Raw genomic sequence first — 10,930 nt, forward strand, 5'->3', positions numbered from 1 at the left:
GTACGTGGTCTTGTATATATGATGTGATTATATTCCAGTACATATCTATATACTTTAAGAACATGTTATGGTTTTCTTTGAATACATTCATATATAAAATATGTTTACCATACCATTTTTAATTGACATCGTTTTCTTGCACTGACTAATTGCAGTAAATAAATATAACGCATTTACGCTTTAAATGTCAAATAGAGAATTAAGTCATTAAGAGAAAATCTGGAACAAATTAGCCGCTTTTTCAAAAATAGCTTTCGTGTTATTAAAAATATTTCGTCGAGAATATTAAATGTAAACATAATACAAATAAATGCGATTATTCTGAATAAACAGTCACTTCAAAATAAATAAACCAGCATCAGTTTCACAATAACAACCTTTTACTCCCTAAAAAGACACTATCGTTACGTGAAATCAAAGAGCGTAAACAATAAGCGCTGTGCTGTCCCATCGATCACCAATCGAGTCTTACCAGTAATTGCAAAATCCGCTAAATAAGAAAACTGTGCTATTCTTCGCTCATATTGAATTCTTAATTTCAAGAAATGATGGCTGTTCGGGAGGTCTATTTAGTTCTCAGTGATAAAATTACTATCAATTGCGGAACGGATGAAAGCGTAAAAGAAATCTGGATTGGTTAAGGTAGCCGCTGCTATACCGACTATATTGAGAAAGCCTAGCAATCGCACAAGAGACGCATTCGCAGTCAAAGAAGGTTGAAACACTAGCCGTTGTTAACGGCATATATAACACAGCAAGTAGGATAATGTAAACTTTAAATAGAATATTGATTTACATAAATATAGCAAATAATGTTCTTATATTTAACCATAAAGTACGTTATTTATTTACAGTTTCTTGATTAAACGGAAAACAAATGTACGAGTACTTGTGTAGTGGTATTTGTAAGATATTTGAAATGAAACTAAATTGATATTAAAATATGGAATACTTTGTTCACTCTTATAATGGAAGTAATCCAGGTGCTGGATTAATAAATGTATCATTACAATTGAACACGGACGAGCATATTCTGGAGGAAAAACTCGGCCCAAAACAACGTGAATTGGTGGTTGTCATCGTTTTGCTTTGCGTGTATTGTTTGATCTTCATGACGGGAATAACAGGGAATATTGTGACATGTGTGGTGATACTAAAGACCAGCTACATGAGAACCTCCACGAATTACTATCTCTTTAGCCTAGCAATATCAGATGTAATGCTTCTTATTGTTGGTAAGTTTAGTGATTGACCTCTTCAAAATAATACCCTCTTGTTGCATATATTTTCTTTAAAGTTAATATTTAGGATGAGTAATTTTTCGTTGTTGTATAAGTTAATTTAGTGTTGGTTTAATTGGCATGGTTATTGTTTAATTTTGTGAGTAAACACTTTTTTGAAACATTCATTGCGTTGTCTAAATTGTATTGTATGTGAAGAACTTGCTGAATAAATATAACTTTACACCTGAATTGATAATTATAATCCGTACAAATAATTTGAATTATGAATATGAACAATTATGTACACTTAATTGTTAAAAACTTCTGTTTTACTGTACGATAAAATAATTTTGTTAAACTAATTCAATAAATTATATAAGTTCTCAATAAAAAATATTGAAGTAAAATTTAAATTACAAAGAAGAGCACATTCATGGCACATACATGTACATAGTGACAAATTGAAAGTTTGATCATGAGCTTTTAACGGATTTTGCTGTCGCAAATAGAAAGCCATATGATAAATACCACATATAATTGCACTCGCTAGGATATTATATAGACGCAACATAATTGTTTGAGTGAATAAAACAAAAATCGAAAAAAAATTGGCATGAGTGACTATAATCATGCCAACACATGCCAAACAAAGAACACCATTATTTCAAAAATGATTCTGATTTTGAAATACCAGCCTACCTTGCTCGTTATTTTTACCATTAGTTTTCTAATCAATATTACTGGCAGTTGTTATATCTGAATTTAAGATATAAAAATATTGTTATTGTGCGACACTTTTCGTTTCAAGTTCTAAAAATAATTTCTACGCATATTTATCGAAAAAAACATGCTATCTTGCGCGTTATATGAATTGACCTGTATATGGCGGAAATCCCAATTTTGTTTAATTACTTGTTTGTGTGTTTATTTTGTATGGGGTATCAAGTTATTGTGAATCACGTCAGATTGTACGGCAATTTGACATATGATCACTTGATATCATATAACGGTATCCCTAAAGCTTGTGTAGCTGAATTGTCACTTCAAGAATATTTATAAAAAAAAACTTAATGTAAATAATAAATGGATATTTATGGTTAAGGCTGACATCGTAACGCTAAAAGTGCATTATAATGATAACACATGTGCATGTTCAATATGCTCGCAGCTTTTGATTTTTATTGCAGTCACGAAATCCTGCAAGATAGTGGTAATCTGATTTCTGGTTTATGGGGAATTTAGTACGCATATATAACGAGGACCGGCGAAAGTCGTTTGCCGTTCTTCTATTTTAGCGATGCATGAAAAGAATCAATACTAAAGAGAGAGTAATTGCAATATCATAAATAGTTGTATCGCCCCTCACTGCGTTGTTATCAAAAATACATGAACAGTAAACATTTTAACATTATGCATAATATGGGTGGGATATATTTATCAAGAACACGAATTCATTAAATGCAATTAATATTTTAAAACATCCACTCTTTAAAACGCGCTGTTGATATTTATTGTGAAGTTAGTTTACACAACTGGATTAGTTACCATAACACAGAACACTGATACAAGTTTAAATTTAAGCGCATGTATATACAGTTATGTATAAATACGTTTATCAGACGCGACATTGGCCCTGTTTGAAACTACTCTACGCATGTTACTGATCCTCGAAAGCACTCATAGAAACCTAATTAAAAACACAGTCTATGTTCATTTTTCTGCGTAGTAAAAAATCATGATCCTTTCGCCAGATTAAAACGTTATATCATTTTAAAATTTCTCATATATGGTAGTTCAATAAAACGCACACACATGATAAACTTTAAACAAGGTGAAACCGTCGTTGCATCCGCATACAATTATTCCGATAACCACTTCATGGTACTTAATTGTCTGACGAGTGACCACCGAGCCTACATTGAGAAAGAGGATACAAATACATGACTGTAATATAAACACATGAATATTAATATAGCATTGTCTTGTTAATCAGTGTGTTGCGCACCAAACCTCACACTTAGTCAAGAGGCACAAGAAAGAACACTAAACAAACTTAAAACAGACAACACTCCGAAATAATGGTTAATATAGTGCATGCTAAACCTTTCAGATTTATTAAGAATGATTGATGCACAGATCCGATTATGTATATATTCCGATATATCTTTATATATTTCAATATTCCTCGATATATCGATACTAATATTTTTAATTCATCAGTTTAGATTATTAAAACCCTATTTGGAATTGAGAATGACCATTCGTTAAATATCTGATACAGTAACAATATCAATTATGAAACATATACGAAAAACGGTATTAACCTGTTTCTCTGTAATTTGTTGTAAAAAAAATATCGACAATAGTATATAAATAACATTAAAGTATCTGGTAATCGAGTAACACATAATATACAATTGCATTGGCATTGTTTGTACAATAAAAACCTTCAAATTAAATATCAGTTACCTCTTGTGATGAGGCTTGTTTTAAAAAAAAAATAGTTCAGATTATTTCAATTCATTTGCAATGACAATAACTCAAAATATTGTAATTTTAGAGCATTCATCTCGCCGTCTTTCTTAAATTGTCATAACGTATAAAATGTTTCGGAATGTAATAACATGTATGCTTTTGTAGTTCACTGTTCGGAAATCTTTGCAGGTGTTCAAGTGGTCAGCCCTTTCTTACATTTTAGCATTTTGTGCCAACAAATACTTTATTAGATATGAATTATTTCTTTGCTTCTACTTCATTACACAACTTATAACACGCCTCAGAAACTGTTCGTTGAAATTCAATTTGCTGTCGTTTGAGATTTGTGTAAGGAAGTCATTAATCAGTGCCTGGCATGCAGGCTAAACATTTTGTATCCTGAATTCGTTGTTAAAGGATTTACGTCAGCAAACCTATCAACAATACCTAGTCTAATGATGCCATGGCGTGACGTCAACAAACTTTAATTAATTATCACATGAAACAAGATATTACATAAACGTAATTTGTTAATACAAACGCAACCTTATTTACATTGAGTAATACAATCGATTCAAATAGAATCAAGTAAAGTTTACTTACATTTTAAAATGGATTAAAACGTATATAACACTTGTATGATTTATCAACTTTGCCATCGTTAATCACAAACCACTTATCTGGTTTAAATCTATATGACATTGTACTCAACATCGGATAGGAATAAACATTGACAAGTCGTGAATTTCTATAAGGTAAATGTTGGATAAAAGGTGCCTCAAGTAAATGTTTAAAAAGATATGTATACAACTATGAGCAAATGAGTGCATAGCTGCAAGATGCAAGCCGTTAATTTTTTTATTATTGAAGCTTACAATTATGTACATTATGTTTCGTTAGCAGCCCTCAAATGACTTTCCTGTTGCTATTACTGTTAGCAATACAGTTATTAATTAATTATATGAAAATGGTTTAACTCAATAACAAATGTTTTGTGATGAACAGACTGATATCCACATCGCTTTGATGATAAAAAATAAACAAAGTAGACGTCCGTTGAGAAGATCCATTATTTCAATTTAAACGCTTAAAACTAAACAATTTTCCAAACTAAAATGATGGACGCTTATATAATGTTCTTGTTTTTTTTTTATTCCAAAAGTTCAATTATGTTTAATCGTTTGTTTTAAGTTAAAATGCCAGCTATATGGGTAAACTGTTCCCGTTATGAACATTGAAAAGAACAGCACAAAAATAATTAATTTACGCTACACCCATTTAACTTATTTACAAAAATTGAAACAAAAGTAAGTAACCTTACTATGTCTTATTTATCATTGTAAATAAATATCCCATCATAAATAATTGTGTTGAATTGTTTTAAGATAATTGACAAAGTTCTCACAGCGAATACAAATAATACTATCTTGTTAGAGTACACCCAATAATTTGTGTTCAGAACACCGATGCAGATCTTATAACACATTAGCACAACCATTCTTAAGTTGTTTTTATCGTAGTTTTTAAACAGCTAATTATTATTATTTTATTTTTTTTATTCAATATAAAAACATACAATATAAATATGTGCATAAGCAAGAACAAAAGTGGTATAATACAACAGTAATCATGTCAAACACATATTATACATGATATGCTAGGATATACTGTTTTTTTTCTCTTGGTTGCATGTGGTGTATGCTGTTATTTTTAAATGTAATAATCAATCCTATAGATGAGTTGCGTAGAGTTAGGTAGAAGACAACTGGACTGGGTTATGAAAGGTTATGCGTTTCCATTTTTGTTCAAAAATATGAAGTTTATCGTTGTTGAGGGCTATTTCTTTTTCAATTTGGATCTTTAGTTTTAAATAGTTTATAAAACAGTTGAAGTAGGTATTTGTTTTTTGTATTTGAAGCTAAATATAAAATATTTCATTAATATGATAATGTGGTTCACAGTGTTATTAATTTCTGGTATTTTAAAAGTATTCACACCGAAACTGATATTTAAGAGAGACAGTTTTAATTTTAATTGTTGTTTCTCTAGAAATGATGTTAACTGGTTCCATAGAATTTGAATATGTTTGCATTCCCAGAAAAGGTGTTCTATTGTTTCAATGTGTTCGCTGCATATATCACATAAATTTGTGTTGGATAGGTTGCACTTAAAAAGGTATTTATTTGTTGCTATGATTCTATGGCAACAACAGCTAATTATTATTTCTACAAAAACAATAAATGTTTCGCCTTTTAATATTATGAATCATCCGTCATTGTAGGTCTTCCCCCAGAGGCGTATTCAATCTGGGAGAGTTACCCTTGGCGTTTTGGCAAGCCGTTTTGTATCATTAAAGCGCTGATTTCCGAGATGACATCCTACGCTTCAGTATTGACCATTACAGCTTTCACCATCGAGCGCTACATTGCAATTTGCAAGCCGCTGGTATCCCATAAAATAGTGGCGTTTTCACGCTGCGTGAAGATTATCGTGACAATCTGGATAATTTCTTTCTGCTGTGCATTACCGTATCCAATACACACGGACTTATTTTACTACGTTCACAACAGCCATGGCGATCCAATTTCAGACTCCCTGCAGTGTAACATCCCGCCTATGTATTACCGTCGCATGACGCACGTGTTTCAAATGTCTTCCTTTGTATTTTTCTTGGTGCCGTTAACTGTTATTATTGTGCTATATGTTCTCATTGGTCTAACTTTACGACGCGCTGAAATGCGCCGAGAGGCTTCGGAAAAGTATCACCACCCACACCCACGCTCTGGCAGTCAAGGCAGCAAGATTCAGCACGAACGTAAGTCCGCCATGTGCCGCTAGACGAAGCGTTCTGAAGGTGCTAGGTATGTCAGCAATTTTAACTTTGGGTATTTGATTGTGCTATGTGTAATGCGCAAATTATCTATTGTGTTAAACTTAAAAATAGACACAATGCTTATAAACTAATTTATATTTGATAAATTATTATAATTAAAAGCATTAGAGGAACAAAAGTAGATAATTTGCGATAAAGATTTTGTATTACTGAAATGTATTGACATAAGACGGAAAATACTCCTTGGAACTGATACACTATTAAAGAAAATTCTGAAAAGGCGAATATGATTTATTATGAGCTAAAGTAGGAACATGTCTACGTAGATGATGATTGTGATGATGATGATGATGATGATGATGATGATGATGATGATGATGATGATGATGATGATGATGATGATGATGATGATGATGATGATGATGATGATGATGATCATGATCATGATCATGATCATGATCATGATGATCATGATGATGATCATGATGATCATGATGACGATGATGACGTTGTTGAAGATGATGATATAAACTCTTTTCATGCACACAGTTGCAGTGGTGGTGGCCTTCTTCGTCTGCTGGGCACCTTTCCACGCTCAGCGTCTGTTGACCGTCTACAACACCGATTGGACCCCGGATATGCTGGCTATCCAAAGCTCTCTCTTCTACGTTTCAGGTACTTTTTCCGTATTGAAAAAACTGTTGTACATGCTTATTTCTAATTGACAATTCTAGATTATAAGTGCCTTATTTAGATGGCTATGTTACTTATGCTATTCACAGAATGCCCAAATTAACCTTTTTGTGCGATTAGTGGATAGCGATGGTCAATTTGGATTTGTCCAATAACACGTATACAAATATTGTAGGAAAAGGAAAGTTTTATTAGCAACAGTTAATGTTGGCATAAAACATGGCCTCAGAAAGTTTTATTAGCATCAGTAAATGTTCGCATAACACATGGCCCGTAAAATACATTCAAGTTGTTCAGAATCAACACAATACATAACTCTATATTTTTCTAATATGGAATATTGTGTTCCATTATAGGAGTCTTGTATTTCATTGGGTCAACTGTGAATCCAATATTGTACAACGTCATGTCGCGCAGATACCGTCTTGCATTCCTTGAAACTATCTGTAAGACAAAGCCAGTTCGGACGTATAACTCAAAGAGACCCACAAATGGCAACAAGACTACTAAATTCTCTATGAAAGACAACGTAAGGAGTCCGGTTGAAGCCGACTTTGGAGACGCTCCGTTTTTTACCAACGGTATTATCGAGCATGACTGCGACCACCATGAATCGTCTGATATTGTGGAATGTTTTGATCCTCAAGAAGCCATTGACCATAAACGCGATCACATTATACGTAAACCGTATTACGACATTCCGAAGGCAAGTCAATCTTCACCAAACGAAAAAAGTAAATGTGTATCTATTCACAAACACATACACAATGATAATGACTGTATAAATAGAAATGGACAAGTTGTGGTTCAGAAAATAAACAGCCATTATGTGTTTCAATTGTTCCACCAAAGGTGCGAGAGACATGGCAGCGATGTGTGAACATCCATTTTAAGTATGTTTATATTGCTCACACTTTTCTGCTAAAGGTGCAACCTTGGATAAGTAGTTCAAAAAAAGACAGTTCATTATTATCAAGGTATCTATATAATAAAACGTTCTGTATTTGTTAAATAAACATGAGTGAAGTGCGCAGCTCTTTTTTTGACATGAACAATAAGCGCGACTCACGATGTTTAACAATACATAACACTATTTTAATAAATATCACAAATACATTGTTACTTTTTTATTTTTGTTCTAAATGATTATTTAATTCATTGAAAATACAAAAGAACATTATATAAATGAAACAATATAAGATGGTGCAAAAATTGCTATAGAATATAAACTGATGCGAAGATAGCGCCGTATGTTAATTAATTGGAAGACGTTATTAAGACATAAAACGAACACAATGCATGTTTTGTTTCCTCGCGAGTGTAAATACATTACAGAATGTTGACGCGGCATGCAAGTTGACGTTGCTAAATACGTTTTTTTTTCAGTTTTCAGTTTCGACATGTGAAATCGATCGTTTGCCAGATAGCTAAAGGTATTTGGCACGCCAAATAAAAAATCAATATCGGCAGACATTTTGTTCAGGGATGGCATCTTTAAATCCTTACCAAGCAATGTCAACGTATTTTTTTCACAATCATAGTAACAAGGTGTGTGTTTTTTTTTAAATAAATAATGTTACGCGGTCAACATCTAGAACGTTTCAACAAAGAACTTACTTGATGCTAATAATCATCAGTTCTACATTTTAGAGAAAAAGACAACACATTGGCCATGGGTGTACATATTGTCTCATTTTGAATGCATTGTAGTTTTCGTGTTGCAATTATTTTCCAGAGAATGCACGTGGTGGGAAGATAATAATCTTGAATGTTAGTTAGGCGTAAACATATCTAGAACAATTGACCTGCGTAAAACACTGTTAAGAAGGAAAATATTGACATATAATCGCGTAAACATTTAACTAATAATTTTATTCGAAACGACGTAAGGCCGATAGTGGGTGCAATTTAATATATCGCGTTGACAAAACAAATGAAAGTACAAAAACAAACACAAGAGAAAGGATACAGATTTGAAACGAACATTTTTATATGAATAATTTGAAAACGTAAATGTCATTCATTAGTAAATCAGATAGTACATTGTAATGAACTTCATTGACAGATGAGCATTGTCCTTATTATTCGTTTCTTAATATAAACATTGTACTTACATTTAACATGATAAATAACAAGTGCAAAGAATGATTTTGGGGAAAATGAAGTGAACAGAGGGGAACGAACTTGGAATAATTGAAAATATGTACAGTACCGGTGTTGTTACAGTCACATATTAATATTCGCTAATATCCGCGTACTAACAATCACAACAGATAGCATGTGTGCTCTGTATTATCACTTGAAAGCACACACACTGTGTTTGACTTGTTGTAACATCTGCCATGAACCGTTTGCTGTAAATGAGGAAAATCTATTTTGTATTTGCGAGTGGAACTTAATTGTCAATCTTAGCTCTTGAATGTAAATCGAAATCGCTGACAGTTATAAATTATCTAACTGTCCTTACGAATCACATTTGGGTTGTTTATTAATCTTATTTATATTGCACTTTTCCGTAAGCATAAATAGTTGTGTTAAATCTTTGTTTTCAGTATCGAAATTACAAGTGAATCAGGGTTGGATTTCCTTCATGGGATTTTATTTACTTCCCTTAGGTTATGCCGTGAGGCCCGAAAGGGTGGAACTAAATAACACAATATTTGCCGAATTGAAACCGATATCAAAAAACGAAAAATATCGAATTTCAATTCGATTCAAGAAACGGTTATAAGTGATATCTATATCGATAAAGAATGCTTAGTTGGTTCCATTGATTTCATAGAAAAGCATCAAGCCTTTCTTATTTAGTTTATGTGCACGAACTCATAAACAAACAGATATCCCGCGCCACAGTTTGACACGACACAACTTAACAAACGCTAGTCACTAATGCAGTTTAATAAATCCTTACCAGAGACCGTTTAAAATTCAGAGCTATCATCGAAAAACAATCTGCTTTCGATTTTATGATCGGTTCACAAGTTTACAAGTTTGACTCGTCTTTAATTAATGACACATGGTTTTCGTTCATTAGTAATCTTCGTTGATTGGTCTTTGACAAGACTGAGTGCATGTTAACATTTTATACAACAGCTCACTATGGTTAGATTGGATAATGAAATATTATAGCGTACATTTCAATACATGAAAAATATTAAGATGTTTTTTCATTGAATGCAGCGGAAAATGTAACAACGAGTGTATTGCATCAAATGGATACCAGGTTTAGAATGACACAGATGAAATTCGAGTAAGTTGTATAATAAATAACATACAATTATGTTTTATAGGTTGTGTCTTTTCTTTTGTTATATATTTTAAGAATATTCGCAACAGCTACCGCACTTAGACAAGTATTGGTTCTTGCTATTTTAATCCTATGAAAATTAAAAAAAACCACTAATTTTGTTAAATGTCTGATATTTCTAGACATTCTTTTTTAATTAAATGGACAAAATTTCTTTTCGTCAAAAAATATATAATTTCCTTGAATCTTATTGCGATCATGTGTAATGATGTCGAATATGTAGGTTGAATATATTACACAGACGCAAAACTGAAACAAATAACAATCCATATAATATTATAATTACTTATAAATTTAAGTACCGGGTAATTGTATGTGTTTTGTTGTTCGTTACGAGCTCAATAAACGGCTCAGTACATCTGTACCGAACGCGTTTTATTTGTTTATGCATGAAATACA

The 10,930-nt window shown here is 32.2% G+C and overlaps 1 protein-coding gene across 1 annotated transcript; it reads left to right on the forward strand.

Annotated features, from left to right (window-relative positions):
* The first annotated feature begins 943 nt into the window (after positions 1-943).
* On the forward strand, positions 944-8,104 carry LOC127852698 (pyrokinin-1 receptor-like). Its single transcript, XM_052386647.1, has 4 exons — positions 944-1,235; positions 5,980-6,513; positions 7,081-7,206; positions 7,581-8,104. Exons 1-4 carry the CDS (start codon positions 944-946, stop codon positions 8,102-8,104), a joined length of 1,476 nt encoding a protein of 491 aa, XP_052242607.1.
* The last annotated feature ends 2,826 nt before the right edge of the window (positions 8,105-10,930 follow it).

Source organism: Dreissena polymorpha, chromosome 12, assembly GCF_020536995.1.
Source record: "Dreissena polymorpha isolate Duluth1 chromosome 12, UMN_Dpol_1.0, whole genome shotgun sequence".
Classification (NCBI taxonomy): domain Eukaryota; kingdom Metazoa; phylum Mollusca; class Bivalvia; order Myida; family Dreissenidae; genus Dreissena; species Dreissena polymorpha.

Coding starts and splice junctions, on each gene's coding strand:
- LOC127852698 (XM_052386647.1), top strand. CDS start 944: ATGGAATACTTTGTTCACTCTTATAATGGAAGTAATCCAGGTGCTGGA. Junction 1,236..5,979: donor TGTAATGCTTCTTATTGTTG/GTAAGTTTAGTG, acceptor CCGTCATTGTAG/GTCTTCCCCCAGAGGCGTAT. Junction 7,207..7,580: donor CTCTCTCTTCTACGTTTCAG/GTACTTTTTCCG, acceptor GTTCCATTATAG/GAGTCTTGTATTTCATTGGG.